This window comes from Chelonia mydas, chromosome 20 (assembly GCF_015237465.2).
Source record: "Chelonia mydas isolate rCheMyd1 chromosome 20, rCheMyd1.pri.v2, whole genome shotgun sequence".
Taxonomy (NCBI): Eukaryota; Metazoa; Chordata; order Testudines; family Cheloniidae; genus Chelonia; species Chelonia mydas.
In genome coordinates, this window is record NC_051260.2 from 1419729 (window position 1) to 1441884 (window position 22156).

The following is a 22156-nucleotide window of genomic DNA, read 5'->3' on the forward strand; positions in this document are numbered from 1 at the left end:
CTTCTATGGGCTCTGTGGGTCGGGGCCAGGGCCGGCCTGTCATTCCCCCTGGGGGCTTGGGGGGGCTGGAGGGCAGGGCGGCGGTCCCGGCAGGCAGAGGTGGAGAACCAGCATGGGAGCTGGTTGGGACAGGGCAGGGCTGGTCTTCTTCCCACATCAGGTCTGGCTCTTCCCTGGCACCCCCTCCAGGCACGCGGGGGAAGGGGGGGGAGCGGGGGCACGGCCAGCGTCCTGCAAACACACATCGTCTCGGCAGCTTTATTCCTGCTTTTCACTTCAGATTCAACAAGAATTTATACATAAAAAAGGGCCCAAGCGCCACGTCCCATCAGCTGAACCACGTCCCATCAGCTGATGGGCACACAGGAAACCCTCCCCCCTCCCCTGACAAAAAACAACTCCACCCCAAAGGACAACAGGTGCCAGCAGAAGCTCCTGGGAGCTGGTAGGGGCTAGATCACACCCTGCTCCCCCACACCGCTGTCCACATATCCAGAGCAAAGGGTTTGGCTTACCCCCTTAAAACCAGTGGGTGGAGGGCTCTGCCCCCTCGGGGCCAGGGTCCCCCCTGGGGGGAGGCAGCCTGCGAATAGGGAGAGTCGAGGCTACAGCTGGAGGGAGGAGCTGACTGGTGGCTGCACAGGGATCCCGGGGCAGGGGGGCGAATCCAGCCCCTGACACTTCCTGGGAGTCAGGCGTGTCCCGTGCGTTGATTTGTTCCGGATCAGGAGCCAGGCAGAGCCCCACCCCGCGGGGGACCGGAGTAGAGCCGGTCTAGTTTGGTCCCAGGGGTTCTCCTGGCAAGCGCTGCCCACGGTGGAGCCCCAGGACCCAGCACGAGGGGCCTGGCTCGGGCTCCAGGCTCCGTTTAAAGCTCAGGCCTGGGAATGCAGGGACAGAGTTGCTGCCCCAAAGGGGGGCTCTTCCTCCATCCGTCCCGCCTCAACCCAGGGGCTGGGGTCACAGACGACCTGCAGAGCTCCCCGCTGAAGGGGGAGGCTGGTTACAAAGGCCAGGCAGCCCCTGGCACCCCAAGTCTGCTGGCTGGCAATAGATGGCAACCGGGCAGCCAGGTCCCAGCTGTCGAAGTCCCGTGGCTCCCTGGGACTCACGCAAAGATGGTCTCCTCCCGTCTCTTCTTGGTGAGGATGGTGCCCGGCTTGTGCTGGGCATCGGGGTGGTTGGCCAGCTCCGGGGGACATGACGACACCGGGCTCTCCAGGATGGCTTGCTTCAGGTCGTAGAAGACCGTGGAGTCCTCTTTGGTCAGGAAGGTGATAGCCACTCCGCTCTTGCCGGCTCGGCCCGTACGGCCAATACGGTGGATGTAATCTGCAGAGAAGCACCACGGTCAGATGGTGATTTGCCACTGAAATGCAGCCACCTCTGGGGTGGGGCTCGGCTGCTGATTAAACAGAGCTTGCTCACCTGCTACAGAAATGCAGCCACCTCTGGGGTGGGCCATAGCAGCACAGCCAACTATTGGGCAGGTGGGGGGTGGGGGTGGGGATTTTAGGAAGACAGAACAGGATCACCCACATTGGAATTCAGGCATTAATCAATTGCCCTGGGATCTTTAACGACCCTCTGGTTTGTCTCCTCTGAAAGCTGGCGCGTGCAGCAGCAGAGCGCCCCCTACGTCGGGCGCGAGGGGAAAGCCCTCACTGAGCCCCCCACCCCCGCAGCTCCCTGGCTGTTGCCCATCGAAGTGCTGAGTCAGGCCGACCGTGCTTAGCTGGGGAGAGAGGGGTCCGCACAGCGGGGCAAGGGGAAGCCTCCCTCGAGGACAGCCCTGTCCCCGAAGCCAGGACTCACCTTCGATGTTCTTGGCCATGTCGTAGTTCACCACCATGGAGACATCCTGGATGTCGATACCGCGCCCAGCCACGTCCGTGGCCACCAGAATGTCCTTGGCACCGGCCTTCAGGTTGGAAAGGGCGAATTCTCGCTGCTCCTGGCCTTTGCCGCCGTGCAGGGTGCAGGCGTTGTACTGCAGGGGGGAGAGGGAAGACCATAGTGCAGGGCTGGGGCAGGAACTGACTGCAGGGCTGCCCACAGCTCAGCACGGGGACAGCGGGAGGGATGCAAGAATTCACCAGCAGGCTCCAGAAGAGCTGGAGAGCCTGGGAGACGGGGTGGATCACACGGTACCTGTCAGCGTGCACCCAACAGCCCCCGGGCTTGGAGCCTGCCAGCTGATCGCGCTGCCCTGCAGATGTCTCTTCCACAGCCCCCCCGCCCACAGGGCAGTGGGGGAGAGGAGGAAGGGGCTGCATGCAGAATGGGCACCCTTCCCCCCGCAGAGGCCCCAGGCCAGCGAGGCAGACCCTGGCACCTGTGGCTCAGCAGAGGGATGCGGGAGGCGCCCCTGCGGGCTGGATGGGGCTCCGACCCGAGGGCTGCCGCGCAGGATCCTCCCACGGGGTGGCAGTAACTCGCTGCCAGTTCAAGGCGACCTGGTCAAGCGCCAGCAGCAGGAACCTGAGCCACAGAGGGCTGGTCAGGCTGAGTTTTGGGTTCTGACCCAGACCCAGTATCACCTGGGTCGACCTGACCCCTCCCCACTGAACCCAAGTCAGTGCTGCCCCCTCCTGCCCACGGGGCTGGCACAGCAGCAGCGACCCCAGCCCCTGCCATCCACTGCCCCGTGGCGCTGTGCGCACCATGGCGCTGTGACTCCTGTTTTCCCACCCGACCCACGGAGCAGCACTGGGCTCTGCCAGACGGGCAGGGGCTGGGACTTGGGGCTCCAGGGGGCCCTAGAGCCGCTTAGCCCGGCCCTGGCCCCACAGGGCCGACATGGACGCTTCTCAGGGGCTGGCACATACCCCCATCTTCTCCAGGGACTTAGCCAGCACATCGCAGCCCTTCTTCTGGTTGACGAAGATGATGATGGGCGGGTCGAAGCCCTGCTCCAGGATGGCCAGCAACTTCTTCCTGTTAGGGAGGGGCAGAGAGGGGGGTGTCAGCAGGCAGGACAAGCTCAGGCCCCCACAGTCCTCCCAAGCCTCACCAGGCTGCCCTCCAAAGTGCCGTCCATTTCTTCACTGTGCCCCAGGACAGACCCTGCCAGAGAGCCCCCCATAGGAACCCCGATGCCCTGCCCTGCCCGCCCCTGCAGCCCAGCTCCAGCGAGAGCCCCCACCCTCCTACCTCTTCTCCCCCTCGGACATGAGGAAGACCTTCTGCTCCACGCGTTCGTGTGGCTTGCCGGCCGAGCCGATGTAGACCACGGCAGGGCGGCGCAGGTAGCTGCGGGCCAGGCGCTCCACCGCCGGGGGCATGGTGGCCGTGAACATCACAGTCTGCAAGAGAGGGCCCGTCAGTGCAGCAGCTTCCGGGGGCTCCCCTGCTGCCCCTCCCTGCGGGCCGGTCCTGGGCTGCGAGGGGGTATGGGACCCAGCTGGGCAGGCCCAGGACACACTGGGACTCAGGGGAGAAAGGGCTGAATTGCCCCTCGACTGGCCTGTCTGTGCTCACCCAGCATCCACTTGGGGCCCAGGACCCCACCCCCCCCGCACCCGGCTCCCAGCCCCATGTCTGTCCCCCTCCCCTCGGCCCCAGCGTCCAAGCCCTGCTGACCTGTCTGTACTTGTGCTTGCCCGACTCGAAGTTGGCCAGCATCTTCTCGGGGTCCTCGGCCTCGTCGGTGTCGGGCTTCTGGTTGGTGACAGGCATGTGCTCCAGGATCTTCTGCACGTCGGGCTCGAAGCCCATGTCGATCATCCGGTCCGCCTCGTCCAGCACCACGTAGGTGCAGCGGCTCAGCACCAAGTAGCGGTTCTCCAGCACGTCAATGAGCCGCCCGGGCGTGGCGATGACGATCTGCAGGGGGCGGCAGGAAGGTCAGAGCCCGCAGAGCCCAGCCCCTCGCCCCCCGCAGCCTCGGCACTCACCTCGCAGCCCATGCGCAGCCGGAAGCCCTGGTCCTCCCGGGAGATGCCCCCGATTACAGCCACTGTGCGGATACCCAGAGGCTTCCCAAACTTGATGGTCTCCTCCTCGATCTGCTGGGCCAGCTCACGGGTCGGGGCCAGGATGATGGCGTAGGGGCCCTGGTCCGACTCCTCAATCCTGCAGGCGACGGAGCACATGTGGGACCATTTCCCCCATGAGCCAACCTTTCCCACACCTGGGAAGCCCCTCTTGTCCCCCAGGCCCCTGGCGCACCAGGGCCAGCCACCCCGCCCCGTTCGGGGAAGGCAGAGCAGCCAGTCGGCCTCACCTGTCGATCTTGGGCAGCGTCGTAATCCACACCAGCAGTGGGATCAGGAAGGCAGCCGTCTTGCCGCTGCCAGTCTCAGCCACGCCGATGATGTCGCGGTTCTGCAGGCCAATGGGGATGGCCTGGCGCTGGATGGGGGTGGGCTCCTGGATGGATGGAGAACAGAGACGCTTAGGACGGAGAAGGACCCCTGTGCCGAAGTCTGGCTTCACCAAGGAGAGATCAGGGGGCTGGGAACTGAACACAGGAGTCCTGGCTCCCTGTTTGCACTCCCCCCCGCCCCAACCAGAGACTAGAGTCCTAGGTCCGGACCCAGCTCCCACCACCAGGCCGAGCACCCACAAGAGCCTAGTTCAGATCTGGATCCCCATCAACAAAGGGCCAGTCACCCCTTGACCCAGGAGGTTGCGGGGCAGGCCCCGGCGCTCACCTTGTAGCCACACTTGTCTATCACCTCCAGGATGTGCGGGGGCAGGGAGGAGTCCTTCCAGGAGCGGATGGGGTTGGGGATCTTGCCCCCCTTGGTGGTGATGCTGTAGTCCTCACGGAAGATACGCCAGTCCCTGTCCGTCATCTCGTCCAGTTTCTTCTGGGACCAGTGCCGATCATCCCAGCGCTGCTTGGCCTCCTTCTTCCGCAGCTTGCGCAGCCGGGCCCTGGCACCAGGGAAGGGAGCAGCTCAGGTCTCACCCAAACTCTGCCAACCAGCCCAGAGACTGCACGTCCCAGCATGCACTGGGCCACCCTAAGACCCACAGAGGCTCCACATCCCAGCATCCCGAGCCTTCCCTGCACAACCCTAACCCATCCCTGCGCCCACCCAGCCCAGGATCTCCGGCCCAGCAATGGCCGATTCTGAGAAGGGGTAACCCAGCCCCGGCCGAGCCATGTGTGCAGGTGGTGGCATTCTGGCCCCCAAACCTGACCCCACAGTGGGTCACTCACTCCTCCTGCTCCTTCTCCTCCAGCGTCCGCCTCTTCTCCATCAGGTCCCCGTAGAAGCGTGACTGCTCCCGCTTCTGCTGCTTCAGGTCGATGCCGGCAATGAAGCCCCTGCCCAGCAGCTGTACCTGGTGCCGCTCCTTGTACCTGTGGGAGAAGACATAGCCTGCTGGCACGGGACCCCCTGGCAGATCTCAGCGCAGTGTGCCTCCCTCAGTGCCCCCTGGCAGACGGGGGCGCCACTCAGAGTAGGCTTAGGGGCCAGGTTTAGTCCCCATTACTGCAGTGCAGCTAGCCAACCTGCTATTTCACACCCCTCAGGGGCAGGGAGTTCCCCCTCCCTGGGACTGCTGCGTCCTGACTCCCACACTCTCCCGTGCCCTGCGCTAACCACTAGCCTGACACCCCTCCTGGACCCAGGAGTTCTGACCCCCCCCAGCTCCAACCACTAGATCCCACTCCCCTCCCAGAATGGATAAAAGAACCCAGGAGTCCTGCCTCTCTGCCTTCCCTGCTCTACTTAACTACCCCCCATCCCAGCAATGCTAGATATTTCCCCCCACCCCTGTACGGACAGCCTCTGTGTGCTTCCATCTTCCTTCCTGCCTCCTACAGACCCCAGTCTGTAGGGGGGCCACAATCCAGCAGCGATTGTCCGATCTGCCCTGCCCCGCACTACTCACAGCGGGTTGTAGTCGATGGACGTGTCCTCTGACGCGTCCCATTCGAAGACGAACTTTCGGTCATTCAAGTGCCGGGTGCGTCTGCGCTTCTTGATCCCGCCCAGGTACCGCTCCTGTGAGGGGAGCCCAGCCGTCAGCCCCACCAGCTCAGCCCCCAGCCCAGCCCTACCCCAGAAAAGAGGCTCAGTCCCACTGAACCCATGGAAAATGAGGCCTGGAAAAGGGGAGGGACTGATCTGAGGTCAGAGAGAATCCAGAGGGAAGGGAACCCAGGAGTCCTGAATCCCAGCCTCACCCCTTGCTATAACCACTAGCTTCCCAGGGCCAGGATAGAACCCAGGAGTCCTGGCCCCCCAACCCCCATTCTGGCCTCAGACCCTTCTTCCTGCACTGTCAGGCCCTCGAGTCCTGAGTGGGTGGGGGCAGCGCTGTGACTCCCAAGGAGCCCCTGGCATGGCGGATACCTTGATGGCGTGCAGCTCCTTGCTCTTGTCCTTCTCCTCACGGATTTTCTGTCTCCCCTCCTCATCCTCGTTGCCGTTGGTCTCCCGCTCCATGCGTTCCCGACGCTCCCTGCGCTCGCGCTCCTGGGGGTCCTCTGGGGGGGCAGACACAGGACATCACACACCCGGGGAGGGGGAAGGGTGCTCCTTCCCAGCCTCACCCCCAGCAGGAGGGCCACCCAGAGCACCCTGGGGGAGAGGGGGACTTACCCAGCATCTTCCTCCCTAGATCCTGAAACTGCTTCCTCTTCTTCCTCTCATCCTCCAGCAGCCTCTGCCGCTCCTCCACCTCCTGCTGCCGCCGCTTCAGCGCCTCGGCCTCCCGCTCGGCCTTGGACAGAAACTTGGGCTGGAGGGCAGAGGGGGCAGTGAGCATGGCACCAGGCCTGTCCCCAGAGCCAGGGCAGCGCAGGCCAGCATCCACACAGACTGCCCTGGAAGGGGGGCGGGGAGAGGAGCGGCTTTGGACCCTTTGGCCCACTCTGGTGAGGCTGCCAGCCCAGGGGCATCACAGCCAACTTTGGGGGGGCAACAGACCCACCAGGAATCAGCCTGAGAACCAACCGCTTGGTGTCCCATCCGCCTCCGGACCCAGAGGGGAAAGGGGGCCACGTCTGCCCCACCACAGCAGTGGGGGGAGGGGAAGATGCCCCTACAATGAGGGTAGGGGTGGGGACGGGGACATATTCTCACCTTGGCTTCGGCCTCCTCTTCAGCTTTCTTCTTGGCCAGCAGCTCCTCCAGAGACAGAGGCTGGGCCTGGAAACGCAGAGTGTTAACATCCCCAGAGCCAACCCCCGTCCTGCCCCGTCCCCATCCAGGATCGCTGGCATACCCTTCAGCCCAGCTGCCCCAAGCTGTGCTGGGGGGGGAGGCAGCAAGCAAACCCCTGGAGTGTCTAAGTGCTTGGGGGTTCCCTGCGCCAACCTGGAACGCACCGTGCCCATCCAAGACACCAGGAGACTGAGCCAGACACGAGGCTGTGATAGCATGGGGACTCAATCCTATGGCTGCTCGTGCCGGGAACACACCTCCCAACCCACAGAGGGCCAGCCCCCCGGGGTCTCTGGGGAGACCTGCCCGGGATCCATGCTCAGCCCTGGGCTCCAAAGCAGAAACACTTGGGGGACAGGGACAGAATAGCCAGGCTTGAGGGAGGGCCCCAACTGCTACCGTGGGGGGGTGTCACTGCGCCTGAGACCTGGGGAAGGAACCCAGGGGATGCACACAGGGAGAGCGCAGAGGCTGCACATCAGGACCAACGAGGCGCAGGAGTGGGGGCCGCCTGCCCGCTGCAAGGAGCCAGCCCCGGCAGATACCCACCACCACCACAGCTCCTGTGGCCCCTCAGCCCTTTGGGGGGGGCGGGGGGGCAGAGCTCTACCTGCCTTCCCACCCCCACTCCCACCTTCTCCTTCTTCAACGCCGCGTCCTCCTCCTCCTCCCCCCTTCGTGAGTCTCGCTCCCTCCGTGATTTGGAGTCTTTCCCTCGGCTCGGGGACAAGCTTCTGAGTGAGAGAAAAAACGGACATGAGACACGCTCCAAGCTCCAACCCCGGCCAAACTCGCCCCCAACCCCGGCTCAACACCTCCATTGCCCCCCATCCGGTGGGGCTGGAGGCCATTAGCCCACTGATCCTGGTCCACACTCGGCAATCACGGCAAGGGGTCTAGGAACAGACGGGGCCCCATGGCTCCCCCTTACTCTGAAACGGCCTGGGAAACCATCCAGCTTCCTCCTGGTGCAGGGCCACTCGGGCTGGGCTCTCAGCTGAGCAAGCTCCGGCCAGCTCCAGCCTTTGAGAGCAGGCCATGGCCAGGCAAAGCCCAGACGCAGCAGGAAGTGGGGCTGCTGGCTCAGTAGGGGACCTCGATCAGCGCCCCACCTTGGGGGCAGAAGGCGTCGCGCTGCTCATGGAGGAGAAGGGACACCAGGGCCCTTCCCCACTCACCCTTGTTACAGGCTCCACAGCGTGACAGCAAGAACCCCAACGTCCCCCTCCAGCCCAGCAGGGTCCGTTGGACTCTGCTCATTTCCGGTTTAACCGGACACAAGAGACGCCTGTGCCGTGCTGCTCTACGGTGCTGGGCCCCAGAGGTGGCTGCATGCCCAGAGACACTCCCGTGACACCGTAGGCGTTGGCAGGAGGAGTGGGGGCACGAGGGTTCACCTGGAGCGTTTCCTGTCCTTGTCTCGCCGGTGTCCATCTTTCTCCCGCTCGCGATCCTTCTTATTCCGCTCGCGCTCACGCTCTTTGTGTCTCCGGTCCCTGCGAGGGCAGAGCCCCAGGAATCGGTTACAACCCAGCCTAACTCCACAAGCAGCCCCCCACCCCCTCCTCAGCAGCCCCCCAAACCTCCTCCAAATCAGAGCCACAAAGAGCCCCAGCCCCTGCCGCAAACCCTGCACCGCCTTCTGGTGCGGCCGCATGCCCCCCCGCCCCGCCCCGCCCCACCCCACCCAGGGGTTGTCACCTCTCTGCTGACTTGGACCTGGAGCGGGATCTGGACCGGCTGCCCCGCCTCCTCTCCCGGGACCGGTGCCGCTTCCTCTCCTTGGACGGGGAGCTCTTCCGGTCGCGATCCCTGTCCGGGGAGCGCGAGCGTTTCCTCTCCTCCTTGGGGGGCGACAGGTCCCGCTCCTTCTTGTCGGGCACTTCCCCAGCCATCTGACGGGGCAGGGAGAGCCCTTAGCGGGGGGGGGACCAGCCCCCGGCTCGGACCCACCTCCCCTGGGCTCCTCAGGCCTGGCACCGCCCCCCCCGGCAAGACTCACACGCGGCACAACATGGGGGCTGGCCCCAGGGCAGGGGGCTGGCTGGCTCGGGGGGGCTGGGAACGGGCCCGGGGTCTCTCCATGTTATGGCCTGGGCAGAGCACTGGGGGGCCTTGGCGGGTCACGGGGCGTGGACCCTTCTAATTCTGGGTGAACGGTAAACTGGTTAACGCCCCCCCTGCCCCGGGAGAGAACCCCGGAGTCCGGGCTCCCCCCCACTCCCCCGCCCCGGGCGAGAACCCCGGAGTCCGGGCTCCCCCGCCCCGGCCGAGAACCCCGGAGTCCGGGCTCCCCCGCCCCGGGCGAGAACCCCGGAGTCCGGGCTCCCCCCCACTCCCCCGCCCCGGGCGAGAACCCCGGAGTCCGGGCTCCCCCCCACTCCCCCGCCCCGGGCGAGAACCCCGGAGTCCGGGCTCCCCCGCCCCGGGCGAGAACCCCGGAGTCCGGGCTCCCCCCACCCCCGCCCCGGGCGAGAACCCAGGAGTCCGGGCCCCCCTCACCTCCCGGCTCCTACTAGGCCTCACAGCCCCTGCGCAGCAGCCGCCATCTTAGCGACTCGCGCCGGGCCCTGCGCGGAGCAGCGGAGGTGCCGCGCGGCATGCCGGGAACGCGAGTCCGGGCCGTCCCGGCCGGCAGCCGGCGCTTCCCCGCCGCAACCACAGCTCCCAGCAGGCACCGCGCGGCGCGCCGCTGGAATGCTGGGAAATGTAGTTCCCGCCCCTCCTCCGGGGGCTGAGTCCGAGACAGCGCCTCCTGCTGCCCAGCCCACTGCGGCCTCCTCCCCCTGCTGCCCCCAGCCTGCCCTGCTGCCCCCGCCCCCCCAGCCCACTGCGGCCTCCTCCCCCTGCTGCCCCCAGCCTGCCCTGCTGCCCCCGCCCCCCTGCTGCCCCCAGCCCACTGCGGCCTCCTCCCCCTGCTGCCCCCAGCCTGCCCTGCTGCCCCCGCCCCCCCAGCCCACTGCTGCCCCCAGCCTGCCCTGCTGCCCCCCCCAGCCCACTGCTGCCCCCTCCCACCCGCTACCCCCCACCCCACTGCTGCCCCCAGCCTGCCCTGCTGCCCCCGCCCCCCTGCTGCCCCCCAGCCCACTGCGGCCTCCTCCCCCTGCTGCCCCCAGCCTGCCCTGCTGCCCCCCCAGCCCACTGCGGCCTTCCTCCCCCTGCTGCCCCCAGCCTGCCCTGCTGCCCCCGCCCCCCCAGCCCACTGCGGCCTCCTCCCCCTGCTGCCCCCAGCCTGCCCTGCTGCCCCCGCCCCCCCAGCCCACTGCGGCCTCCTCCCCCTGCTGCCCCCAGCCTGCCCTGCTGCCCCCGCCCCCCTGCTGCCCCCAGCCTGCCCTACTGCCCCCCCCAGCCCACTGCGGCCTCCTCCCCCTGCTGCCCCCAGCCTGCCCTGCTGCCCCCGCCCCCCCAGCCCACTGCTGCCCCCAGCCTGCCCTGCTGCCTCCTCCCCCCCACTGCTGCCCCCCCAGCCCCACTGCTGCTGCCCCGAGCCTGCCCTGCTGCCCCCCCCAGCCCATTGCTGCCCCCAGCCTGCCCTGCTGCCTCCTCCCCCACTGCTGCCCCCAGCCTGCCCTGCTGCCCCCGCCCCACTGCTGCCCCCAGCCTGCCCTGCTGCCTCCTCCCCCACTGCTGCCCCCAGCCTGCCCTGCTGCCCCCTCCCCCCCGCTGCCCCCCACCCCACTGCTGCCCCCAGCCTGCCCTACTGCCCCCTCCCCCCCGCTGCCCCCCCCACTGCTGCCCCCAGCCTGCCCTACTGCCCCCCCCAGCCCACTGCGGCCTCCTCCCCCTGCTGCCCCCAGCCTGCCCTACTGCCCCCCCAGCCCACTGCGGCCTCCTCCCCCTGCTGCCCCCAGCCTGCCCTGCTGCCCCCGCCCCCCCAGCCCACTGCTGCCCCCAGTCTGCCCTGCTGCCCCCCCCAGCCCACTGCTGCCCCCTCCCACCCGCTACCCCCCACCCCACTGCTGCCCCCAGCCTGCCCTGCTGCCCCCGCCCCCCTGCTGCCCCCAGCCCGCCCCCCCCAGCCCACTGCTGCCCCCAGCCTGCCCTGCTGCCCCCCCAGCCCACTGCTGCCCCCTCCCACCCGCTACCCCCGCCCCCCTGCTGCCCCCAGCCTGCCCTGCTGCCCCCGCCCCCCCAGCCCACTGCTGCCCCCAGCCTGCCCTGCTGCCCCCCCAGCCCACTGCTGCCCCCTCCCACCCGCTACCCCCCACCCCACTGCTGCCCCCTCCCACCCGCTACCCCCCACCCCACTGCTGCCCCCAGCCTGCCCTGCTGCCCCCGCCCCACTGCTGCCCCCAGCCTGCCCTACTGCCCCCTCCCCCACTGCTGCCCCCAGCCTGCCCTGCTGCCTCCTCCCCCACTGCTGCCCCCAGCCTGCCCTACTGCCCCCACCCCACTGCTGCCCCCCACCCCACTGCTGCCCCCAGCCTGCCCTGCTGCCCTCGCCCCCCTGCTGCCCCCAGCCTGCCCTGCTGCCTCCTCCCCCACTGCTGCCCCCAGCCTGCCCTGCTGCCCCCGCCCCCCTGCTGCCCCCAGCCTGCCCTGCTGCCTCCTCCCCCTGCTGCCCCCCACCCCACTGCTGCCCAGCCCACTGCTGCCTCCTCCCCCTGCTGCCCCCAGCGTGCCCTGCTGCCCCCCACAGCCCACTGCTGCCCCCTACCCTACTGCTGCCCCCAGCCTGCCCTGCTGCCTCCTCCCCCACTGCTGCCCCCAGCCTGCCCTACTGCCCCCTCCCCCCCGCTGCCCCCCACCCCACTGCTGCCCCCAGCCTGCCCTGCTGCCCCCGCCCCCCTGCCCCACTGCTGCCCGCAGCCTGCCCTGCTGCCCCCACCCCCCGCTGCCTCCCACCCCACTGCTGCCCCCAGCCTGCCCTGCTGCCCCTGCCCCACTGCTGCCCCCAGCCTGCCCTGCTGCCTCCTCCCCCACTGCTGCCCCCAGCCTGCCCTGCTGCCTCCTCCCCCACTACTGCCCCCAGCCTGCCCTGCTGCCTCCTCCCCCACTACTGCCCCCAGCCTACCCTACTGCCCCCGCCCCCCCAGCCCACTGCTGCCCCCTCCCCCCCGCCGCCCCCCAGCCCACTGCTGCCCCCAGCCTGCCCTGCTGCCCCCAGCCTGCCCTACTGCCCCTGCCCCCCCGCTGCCTCCCACCCCACTGCTGCCCCCTGCTGCCCCGCCCCCACTGCTACCCCCCACCCCACTGCTACCTCCTCCCCCCCGGCCCCACTGCTGCCCCCAGCCTGCCCTGCTGCCCCCTCCCCCCCAGCTGCCCCCCACCCCACTGCTGCCCCCAGCCTGCCCTGCTGCCCCCCAGCCCCACTGCTGCCCCCAGCCTGCCCAGCTGCCCCCTCCCCCCCAGCTACCCCTGCTGTGCAGCACCTCCCAGCCGCCCGCGTCTTGCTCAGCAGCCCCTGCTGCTCTGCCCCCCGGCGCAGTCCAGCTCTGCCGCAGCCAATCGGCCTCCGTGGGTTCGGTTCCCCGCTGCTGGGCCCTGCGGGAGGCACTGAGCCCTTTCCCCGCCCCTGGCCGCAGGGCGCTCAGGGACGCTCCCCAACACGGCGGCCGGAGCTGGGGCAGCCCCCTCCCCCAGCCAGGCCAGGGTTGGGCTTCCAGCCCTCTCTTGAGCCAGCTGGTTCTGCAGCCCCAGAGCTTGCCCAGGGAGGGGCAGCCCCTGGCTCCTGGCCCAACATGGGCCTGTGGTTCAGAGCCTCAACAGCAGCCCCCGCCCTCGAGCTGGGCTAAGGAGGGGCTCCCCTGCCCCTCCATCCATTAGCCACCCGCAGTCTCAGCTCCGGGGGCCATGGGGCCCTTCCTAGGGCCGGACGCGCCCAGCCCCCCAGCACACCCTCCATCCCTCAGAGCCAAAGGCTTGCCGGGCTGAGGGGGCAGGCCGCCATGGCTAACCCAACCTCCCTCCAGTCTATGCCCCAGGAGGAGCTGCTGCAAGCCCCAGGGCCCGGCTGCCCCCTTGGCCTGACTGGAACCCGCTAGCCCCTGCGCCCCCCTCCACAGAGCTCTTCCTTTGGGGGAGGCCTTCCAGGGCCCCTGGGTGGGGCCTGCCCTCCTCACCTGAGCCGCCCGCAGGGAGCCATAGATAATCTCATCTGACCCCCACCCCCCAAGGCCAGAGAACACCCATCACCGCAGCCCTAGGCAGCGCCCAAAGATGCCAAGACGCCCCCCTTCTAGGGGGAAGGGCCCAGCTTTACCTCCCACCCAGCTCTGCCCCGGGCCCTGTGGCTCCCTACAGGGTGATCACATCCCCGCCTGCTCCTCCGCTACCGAGAGGCGAGCTCAGCCCGGCTCAGGAGAGGGCCCTGTGGCCAGCATGCTCCCCCCAGCAGGTAAGAGGGCTTGAAACTCGCTCCACCCCTTGAAGTTCATCCCAGCCCCCCTGGGACGCCCCCGCAGGGCTCTGGGGAGAGTGGGAAGCAAGGGGGCTGTGTGCAGCACCAGGCTCCTGTACTTTCCTGGACGCCAGGTCTCATCTTGTCTCTGCCCCAAGGGGGTGCCGCACCCACTGCTCAGGCCCCCAGGGATCTGGCCTGTCCTCCCCCTCCCGCTGGGGCTGGACTTTGCCCCGGGACTCCCACGGCTGGGAGCGTGACTCATTTGCTGCCCGGGGCATCAGCCAGGGGCTGAGCATCCAGCCAGATGCAGCTCACTGCTTGCTCACCCAGGTAGAGCCAGGAACTGGGTGTCACTGTGGCCCTGCTGCAGGTGACGTGGCTCTGGAGGGAGAGGGCTGCTCGTCAAAGGCCCCTGGATCCCCACAGTAGGGACTAGTGGTTAGCAAGAGGCTAGGAGCCAGGACTCCTGGGTTCTGCTCCTAGCTCTGTCGGTCTGCCCACAAGCTGGGGCAAGTCCCTGCCCACCTTAGCAACCCTGTCTGGGGAAGGAGATGGCACTTCTGGGGCCAAATCATTAGTTGTACCAGGTGTGTGTGGTGGGGGGGAGGGGGGTGTTTTCAACCCGATGTTTCACAGACACCACAGCAGGCCCTGCCACACGGCTGAGCCATTCTAGTCTCCATAATAAATAAGCTTTTTAATAACACTGAACATTGAACAGTTGCACCTCCCCCTCCCCCCAAGACAAAAGTCTATAAACCAGTTGCCTCCTTCCCACCGAGATAGGCGAAGGCAGAGCTGCCCCCGCGCTGGGAGGCGGGTAATGGCAAGGTTGGAAGCAGCCAGCTCTGGAGACAAGCAGCAGATGGAGGGGATGGGTCGCAGCCAGACACCCCATGGGCATTCAACTAAATGGATGGGTCCTGCTGATGGGGCCTCCTGACTCCGGGGTGGAGGGTGGTGTCGTCGAGAGCAGCTGCTTGCCAAGGTCCTTCTGCGGCGAGATGCCCGAGGGCCCTCTCGTCACCCTGCCTCCATCTCTTCCTCTGAGAACATGTGCCAAGTCTGCGTGCGAAGCGCTGGGATGGTGAAGGGATGATCCCAGGGATGCTGAGGCCAGTCGGGAACTGAAGGCCTCTGTGGGCCAAGGTGTCACCCCCCTCCCATCTGGCCTGGGCCTTCAGGCAGCCACTCCACAGCATCGGCGCGAGAACATCCAGAGGCAAGAGTCGGGGGTTTGGTCTGTCCGTCCCTGCCCTGGGGCCTGGCCCCTTCACATGATGGAGCAGCTTTTAGCCTTCTCCTTCTTGAAGGTGGAAGAGATGAGTTCGGAGCGGCTGGGCAGGTGCAGGAGTCTCTTGGAGAGGCTGCGCCCGGGGCTCTTGGGCGGCGGGGGGCTGGCCTTGCTCAGGCAGATGGTGGATGCTGTCCGGAAGATGCTGTGCACGCTCTTCTCCGACGTGAAGGCTGAGCACTCCAGGTAGTTCTCTGCTCCCAACTGCTTGGCCACAGCACAGCCCTGTAAGCCAGCCAAGGAAAGTGCCATCAGATGGAGCTGGGCACCGAGGCCTGCAGCTGCTGGCTAGGCTCACATCCCAGGTGGATTTGGGGCTCAGCTGAGTTACTGGTTCAGAGCCTCAGCCATGCTGGAACCAAAAAGCCAGCCCCTCTGGGGATGGATCAGAACAGTACCCTGGGACACCCCCAGGCTGCACTGTGGTTGTGCCAATCCCTGGCCGGGAGACAGGATGGGACTAGCTGAGCCCACTCACCTGCTCGTAGGAGATGGGCACCTGCTTCTGGTGGGACAGCTCCATCAGGGTGCTCAGGTCAGTCCGCAGATCCGTCTTGCAGCCAATCAGCAGCACGCGGGTGCTGGGGCAGTAGTCCAGGATTTCTGTCTTCCACTGTGTAGAGAAACTCGGGGTGAGTCAGGCGCCTAGAGCCGACATCACTGGGCTTAGAGCCTGCAGGGAAGTCCCCTGGGGTGACTCGGCTGCTGCCCACAGGGCTTATCAGCTGCCCTGCCCCTCTGGGTGCCCAACACTGGAAGGGTGTGGGTCCCACAGTGCCACCCTGGCCTGGTGACAGCACAGCTCAGCCCAGTTGGGATCCTCACCCCATGGCTGGACCCTGCAGCCAACACCCTGTCAGAGCTACCTCCCTTCCCTGCTCAGGATTAGGCCTGAGCACAGGATGGGGAGCCAGGAATGACTGGGCTGGGGAGGGTGTCCATTTTGGGTAGTGCCACCAGGTCTGAGCCTTTATACAAAAGGTCAGATCCACATTGGCAAAGGGATTTAAAGAACCATTCCCCCCCCCCACCCTGGGTTTAAAACCCAGGGTCATCCCCCCCCACCCTGCCCCAGCACAACCAGAAGTGGAAGGAGCAGGAGGACAGGCGGCACTGATGCCCAGGGGAGCAGCATGGGCAGGGATGGGCACACTGCTCTTGGCCAGTGGGGCAGAAGAGGCTCCCCCCAAGTGTTTAAGCCAAGCAGAAAGTCTTGGAGAAGGAAATCAAGGGCTCACCCCTCAGGGTTAACCTCTGTCCCCCCCCCACCCCCACAGCTGTAGAGCAGGTCGTGGGGGCCCAGCCCTCCCATTATAAAATATCCTACCCCTGCAATCAGAGACCCCAGGGGGTCTGGGGCCTCAGAGGCCAGCAGGGTGCAGAAACCCCAGGGGGCCAGGGATGGTGTCCAACTGCCCTGCACTGAAGGACCCTCAGACCACCCCAGTGGTGCAGCCCGGAGCCAATGAGGGGCCCATGCCTCATCTTGTAACCAGCTCTCTTCACCACTGGCTGGGAGCACAACACCCATCCCTGCCTGGGGGCTGGCTGCCCCAGGGCCCCCGTGCTCCCCCCTGCTTTACACAGGGGTCAGATCTGTCATGGGGGAGGGGGTCCTCACCTTCTTCAGGGCGCTGTCCATGGTCTCGGGACGGCCCACATCGAAGCAGAGCAGGACGGCATCCGAGTCACTGTAGCAGAGGGGGCGCACATTGTCGTAGTACGGGGACCCTGTGGGGGGGTCACAGGTGAGTCCATGTCACCCCCTCACCCTGCCCTGAGCCAGGAGGGGGGGGAAGCTGCTGTGATCAAGGATCCACCAGCACCCATGGCCTGTCCCATGGGGGGAGCAGGACCTTCCCAGGCAGGGGGCGCTGCCCGGTCCGCTCACACCTCCCTACCCCCCACATATGAAGCTGGGGGGGGACTGACTTCCCCACTGAATACAGCTGTGCAGCCAGGGCCCTCACAGCCCCCAGTTCTCCCCCACCCCAGCGTCCTAGGCTCCTCTGATCCACGCCTCCAGGAGCTGTTTATATAACCAGCCGCCCCCCCCAGATTGAGCAGTGTCAGGGAGCCGGGGGGCCGGCACGCAGGCTGGTGGGGAGGGGGCCATGTACCCCTGGGGAGAAGGATGGCACCGGTGCTTCCCCCACCCCACGGGCACAGGGGAGGGAAGGCCCGGGTGCCCTCCCCCACCCCCAGAAGCAGCATCCAAGGGTTTTGCAGCCCAGACGCTCTGTGCTCAGAATAGCAAACAGCCCCGCTCCCTGCGCCAGCACATCGCCATAGCAACAAGGGGGATCCAAGCAAGACGGGACCCCCCCTGAAGGGGGGGGGGAGATACTGCAGCAGCAAGGGAGGGGGCTGCATCCCCGCTGCAGGGGCTCCCCTGTGAGGCCTCCCAACCTCCAGAGTCAGCCAAGGCTCCCCCACCCCAACTCCCCCACCGCCCCCGTCCCCCTTATTTAGGGGATTTGTCCCCCCCCCCTTCCTCCAGAGAACAATCAGGAGCCTCCTGACCTAGGATTTCCCCCAGTAATACCCCTGCCCCCCACCCCCCAACCACAGGGAAGCTGCAGCGATTCACTGAGGGGAGGAGCACACCCTGTCCTCAGAGCCAGGACCCCCCGTGGGCTGCGGTTTGCCTCTGCCTGGGGTCACCAGGGGCTTGGGGAGCTGGGCTACAGGGCCCCTGGGGACACTGGGCAGGGGTCTGCGTGGGACCCGGGCGGATGGGAGCAGTCTGGGGGACAGCAGTTTAGACCTACTGCTGTTTCTCCAACCGTATTTGGATTCTGTCTTTGGTGGGGGTCAGTCCGAGCTGGCACATGATCCCCCGCCCCCCCCTCCACCAGACAAGCCCCCAGTGCTGAGATGCCAGGGAAAGCCCATCCCCACTGTGGGGGGAGGTCGACAGGGGGCTGAGTGAGCTGCTGCAGCTGGCTTTAGGCAGGATTTCCGGGGGGGGGGGGGGGGTTGCACAAGGCAAAGCCAAACCCACCCCTGCAATGGTAGGGACCCCCCCCCATACTGAAAGAATTAAAGCAACCCACAGGGGGTTGCATGCCTTAAACCGACCCCCTCCCCCAAGAGCTCCCTGTTCAATTCCTCACACGCTCCCCTGCAGTGGGCGCTCCCCACACCCTGCACCAGGAACCCCCCCCCCACAGAACCCAACAAATCCCAGGCTTGGGGGCCAGGGCTGGATCTGCAGGGAGCCGCCAGCCCCAGCCCAGCTGGGGGGCTCCTTACCCGAGGTGTCCCAGAGGCTCAGCTCCACGCGCTGCTCCTCCGTCTCCAGGCAGGCCGTGTAGTTCTCGAACACCGTGGGCACGTAGGTCTGCGATGGAGAGCGGGCCCCCGTCACCGCCGGGCCCCCAGAGCCCCCAGCCCGGCAATGGGGGGCGCTGCCCGGGCACCCAGAGAGCCACCCTTCGCACTAGCCCAGCGGCCAGCCGGAGCCTGGCAGGCTACGCTGTGCAGTGCGGGGAGGGGGGAGCCATATTAACACCCCCCCGCCGCCCCCGCACCGGCCTCTCCTGCGGAGGAGCGGCCGCCAATTGCCCCATGCCCACAGGGGCCAGAAAGACCCAGCCAGGCTCCCAGCGGACCCCCAGGAAACCGGTGCCCGGGACGCTGGAGGGGCCCCGAGCACAGCTCAGGGAGGCTGGGCAGAGGCGTGCCAGGATCGCTCGCCGGCGGGCGGGGAGCGCCTATAGCGACCAGCCCCGGGCCGAGGCCCCGCGCGGACCCCCGGGGCCGCGCCCTCACCTCGGGGTAGCAGTCTTTCGCCAGCACCTGCAGCATGGCCGTTTTCCCGCACTGCACGTCCCCCACCAGGACCAGCTTACACCTGGCCACAGCCGGCTGGGGGCTCCTCCTCTCCCGCATGGCGAGCGGCGGGGCGGGCGTCCCGGCTCCGCTCCAGCGCAGGGGGCTCAGCGCCGGCCCCTGGCTCCCAGCGACGCAGCCTTGCAGCAGTGGGGACTGGGGAGGTGGGACCGGCGCTGCCTTTATATAGCATTTACCCGGCCACTCACAGGCAGAGGCGGGTCTCCCCCATCCAATCAGACAGGCGGGGCTCTTGCCCGGTAGCCAATGGCAGAGGTCCCCCCTTAGAAGGACACCCCCACCCTGCCTCACCTTCCCGGGTGCGAGCCGCCTGGGGACGGGCCGGGCAGGGGCGCGCGGGGCAGAGCCTGGGGCCGCAGCTGAGCTGTTGGGGAGGGCTGTTAACTGACTTAATTGCCAGCCAATTAACGGGCCCGCAAGGGTTTCCACTTCTCCCCCCAAATCGTGATGCAGGAAAATAGTTCCGGTGAAATCAGGGAGATTCCCTCCCTCCCGCCCCCCCCCCCCCCCGGCTGGCCTGGCCGCCCTCCCGGCTGGAAATTCTCGGATTGCGGGTCCCGTTGGGTGGCCGTAAGGCAGGGTGACCAGATGTCCCGGTATTCGGGGCTTTTTCTTATACAGAAGCCTATTACCCCCCACCCCCCCGTCCTGATTTTCCACAGGTGCCGTCTGGTCACCCTGTAGTAAGGGGAGGTGACTCAGCACATGGGGGGGGGGGGTCAACGCCCCTCAAACGCCAGGCGCTGATTCCACGGTGCTCAGCGCCCAGCACCTCACCAGATTCTGGCATCAGCCGAACAGTGTTTTGTAACCACTGCGTTTCGCTGTCCTGCAAGAGACAGGGGCAAAGTCACTCAGATTCAATGGCTATTAGCCAGGATGGTCAGGGACGCAGTCCCATGCTGGGGGTGTCCCTACGTCTCTGTTTGTCACACGCTGGGACTGGACGACAGGATGGATCTCTCAATAAGTGCCCTGTTCTGTTCATTCCTTCTGAAGCATCTGGTACCGGCCACTGTCAGAGGACAGGACAGCGAGCTAGATAGACCATTGGTCTGACCCAGTACGGACGTTCTTGTGTCCAGCTGAAACCCTCTGGGTCTGGATGATCTATCTGCGGATGGCTCACCAACCTGAGTAGACAGATGTGTCCGTTGACAATACTGGATTCCTAAAATTGATAGTAGCCCTTTCGTGACCTCAATGCAGGCTCTTGAGGGGGAGCGGGAGGTTGACTGAGGGGCTGCAGAGGCCTAGGGTAGCAGAGAGGGAGAACATGAGAACTTGGGGGGAAAAGATGTGAAATGGGGGGCACATGGACGTAAGGGATAGATGGGGGCTGAGACAGCAGAAGCACTGAGTGGGATCACGTGCAGAGGAGTTTGGGAGGGAGCTGGTCGGGGGCAGGAAGAGATGGGGCAGTGACAGGAGAGGGGTGGGGAGAACTCTGCCTGGCCTCTCATCCACAAAGCCCATTCCCGTCTCCAGCCCAACCCTGCCATCCGGCGGTTTTGCAAGACCCAGCCCTGGCTCAGAATCACGTCACCTGCCCTTGAGAGCCAACTACCCCGGGAGGGGCGGGGCGTGGCAGCCGTAACTACAAACAACCATATGCAGAGGCCACCATTGTCCCTCGGTCTTCGTGTCGCAATATTTGCCAGGGAGGTGGGGGACGCAGGCTGGTTATTGCTTTCAAACCAGCTGTTTCTACTGGATGTTTGTCTTTGAATCGTGTGAAATATTTTTTAAAAATGTCACGTTTTGGGGCAGACTTGAATTGGCAGCATCGGCAGGGCCCCCCACCCCGGTTCACCCCCAACCCTCTGAGACTGGGCTGCACTAGGAGGTTCTACCAGGGTAACTGTGTTGGTTTGTGTTGTGATTAGCAGCGCCAGGACAGATAAAGCAGCAGGCTCTGTTGCTGTCTCCTGGGGGTCCCGGCTGTGCCCCACAATCCCACCAGCCCCACCCCACAGCTCAGCTCACCGCATTGAGGGCCATCTGCCCAGCAGGCTAGGTTGTTAGGAAATGCTGGACAGCCCCAACCTGGCTAAAGCTTAACATGGAAATTGCAACACAGCTCCCTGGGTGAACGTCAGGTCCTCCTGTCTGGGCACTGGGGTAGCCAGGGGCATGCTCCTTTGTTCAGAGCCTGGGTCCCCTTGGCCACTGCTTAGGACCCCCTGTGCCATGCCTCAGCCTCCTGATCCTGGGGCTGGCTGCCCCAGCCCCCTATCCAGGGAATAGCTTGCAGGCAGCAGAAACCTAGCCAACTCCCTCCTGCCCTCAACATGCACCCTACTCCTGAGACACCCTGGAATGTCCTCTGCACCCAGGGCTCTTGCTGGGGCTGGGCGGGGGGCATTGTCAGATCTCCCCTTTGGGAAGGGGCTCCACACAGCCCCAGCTGTGAGCTGGGCACAGGCTGCCTGGGCCCAACCTCCTGCTCAGCCGCAGCAGCTCCCAGCTCGCTCTCCATCCTGCAAACCTGGCCATGCCCCCCGCCCCCAGCTTCCCTCCATCATGGAGGGGACCCTGCACTGGGCACAGCTGCAAAGCCAGCTCTGTGCCTGGGTGACGGGACTCCTGTGCTGTGCGGTGGCATTTCCCTGGGAGCCCTTCAGCCCGCCAGATGACGCTAAGCGCCAGCCTGCCTGTGGTAGTCTGCAGCTGACAGGGGTAGCTCTGCAGACTCGCTCCAGGGTGGGGTACCTGACTGAGCCCAGAGAGGGGCAGGGGAAGAACCAGGGAGCGGGAACCCCCTCTGTCTTTGCAGCATCTGGGGACTGGTGGGCAAACAGGGAAAGCCTCTCAGAGCAATCAGGGTGGCGGCACGGACTAGCCAAACCCCGGCTCCTCGGGCTGCGCACGTGGCTCTGCACATTGTTGGGTGTCCACGAGATGCTGGAGCCAGCCACGCGGACTCTGTGCCAGCCTCAGCAGTCTCCATGCAGCAGGGAGGCCTGGCTGTCCAGGGCAGCTTGGAGGAAGGATCTGGGCTTTCCCGCGGGCGCTGCTCCAAACTCTCCATTACTCAGCGCTCTGCCCTTCCTGCCCAGCGGAGGTCAGAGCGGACACTGGTCTGATAACAACCCCACGCCCCCGCTTCTCAGGATTAATCGCCAATTTGTTCACTGTCTGAAAGGAAAACTACCCCCGCCACAAACACACACACCACGCACGTCACCATGAAATGAGTCCAGGGGCGGGGTGGAGATCTGTGAGCCTGGTCTCCTGGGTTCTACTTCCAGCTCTGGGAGGAGAGCGGTGTCTAGCAGTTGGCGGGGGTGCTGGGAGTCAGGATTTCTGGGTTCTGTTCCCAGCTCTGGTAGGGGACATGAGAGTAAAGCAGGCACCAGGACTCCTGGGTTCTAGCCCTAGCAGTGGGAGGAGAGTGCTGTCTAGTGGTTAGAGTGGAGGACTGGCAGTCAGGACTGGCTGGCTGTGTGATCACAGGTCAGTCACTTTGCAGCCAGCTCTGTGCCTCAGTTTCCCCATTGGGCTGGTGGCTGAACAGCGCTGGGTAAGCACTTACGA

At 66.2% G+C, this 22156-nt stretch overlaps 2 protein-coding genes across 3 annotated transcripts; both read right to left on the reverse strand.

The window, feature by feature from the left end:
• Window positions 1-244: 244 nt before the first annotated feature.
• On the reverse strand, window positions 245-9935 carry DDX23 (DEAD-box helicase 23). 2 transcript variants are annotated; one of them, XM_037883943.2, is made up of 17 exons: window positions 9630-9935; window positions 8829-9022; window positions 8525-8623; window positions 7762-7861; window positions 7047-7112; window positions 6564-6702; window positions 6315-6448; window positions 5851-5963; window positions 5171-5314; window positions 4656-4881; window positions 4226-4371; window positions 3897-4074; window positions 3583-3825; window positions 3154-3305; window positions 2829-2937; window positions 1816-1990; window positions 245-1332 (listed from the first exon to the last, which is right to left on the reverse strand). In XM_037883943.2, the coding sequence occupies exons 2-17, from the start codon at window positions 9020-9022 to the stop codon at window positions 1109-1111; spliced, it is 2442 nt and encodes an 813-aa protein (XP_037739871.1). In that variant the 5' UTR covers window positions 9630-9935; the 3' UTR covers window positions 245-1108. The 2 variants fall into 2 exon arrangements, with proteins under 2 accessions (XP_037739871.1, XP_037739872.1); XM_037883944.2 differs by having other exon boundaries at window positions 7762-7858; window positions 9630-9876.
• A 4213-nt stretch (window positions 9936-14148) lies between these two features.
• Window positions 14149-18768, reverse strand: RND1 (Rho family GTPase 1). The gene is made up of 5 exons (XM_037884025.2): window positions 18539-18768; window positions 18020-18107; window positions 16386-16495; window positions 15243-15377; window positions 14149-14989 (listed from the first exon to the last, which is right to left on the reverse strand). Exons 1-5 carry the CDS (start codon window positions 18656-18658, stop codon window positions 14744-14746), a joined length of 699 nt encoding a protein of 232 aa, XP_037739953.1. The 5' UTR covers window positions 18659-18768; the 3' UTR covers window positions 14149-14743.
• Between the last annotated feature and the right edge of the window lie 3388 nt (window positions 18769-22156).

Coding starts and splice junctions, on each gene's coding strand:
- RND1 (XM_037884025.2), bottom strand. CDS start 18,658: ATGCGGGAGAGGAGGAGCCCCCAGCCGGCTGTGGCCAGGTGTAAGCTG. Junction 18,108..18,538: donor CGAAAGACTGCTACCCCGAG/GTGAGGGCGCGG, acceptor TCTCCATCGCAG/ACCTACGTGCCCACGGTGTT. Junction 14,990..15,242: donor TGCCCATCTCCTACGAGCAG/GTGAGTGGGCTC, acceptor GCTGGCTTACAG/GGCTGTGCTGTGGCCAAGCA.
- DDX23 (XM_037883943.2), bottom strand. CDS start 9,022: ATGGCTGGGGAAGTGCCCGACAAGAAGGAGCGGGACCTGTCGCCCCCC. Junction 8,624..8,828: donor AGGTCCAAGTCAGCAGAGAG/GTGACAACCCCT, acceptor CTGCCCTCGCAG/GGACCGGAGACACAAAGAGC. Junction 6,703..7,046: donor AAGAGGAGGCCGAAGCCAAG/GTGAGAATATGT, acceptor TCTGCCCTCCAG/CCCAAGTTTCTGTCCAAGGC.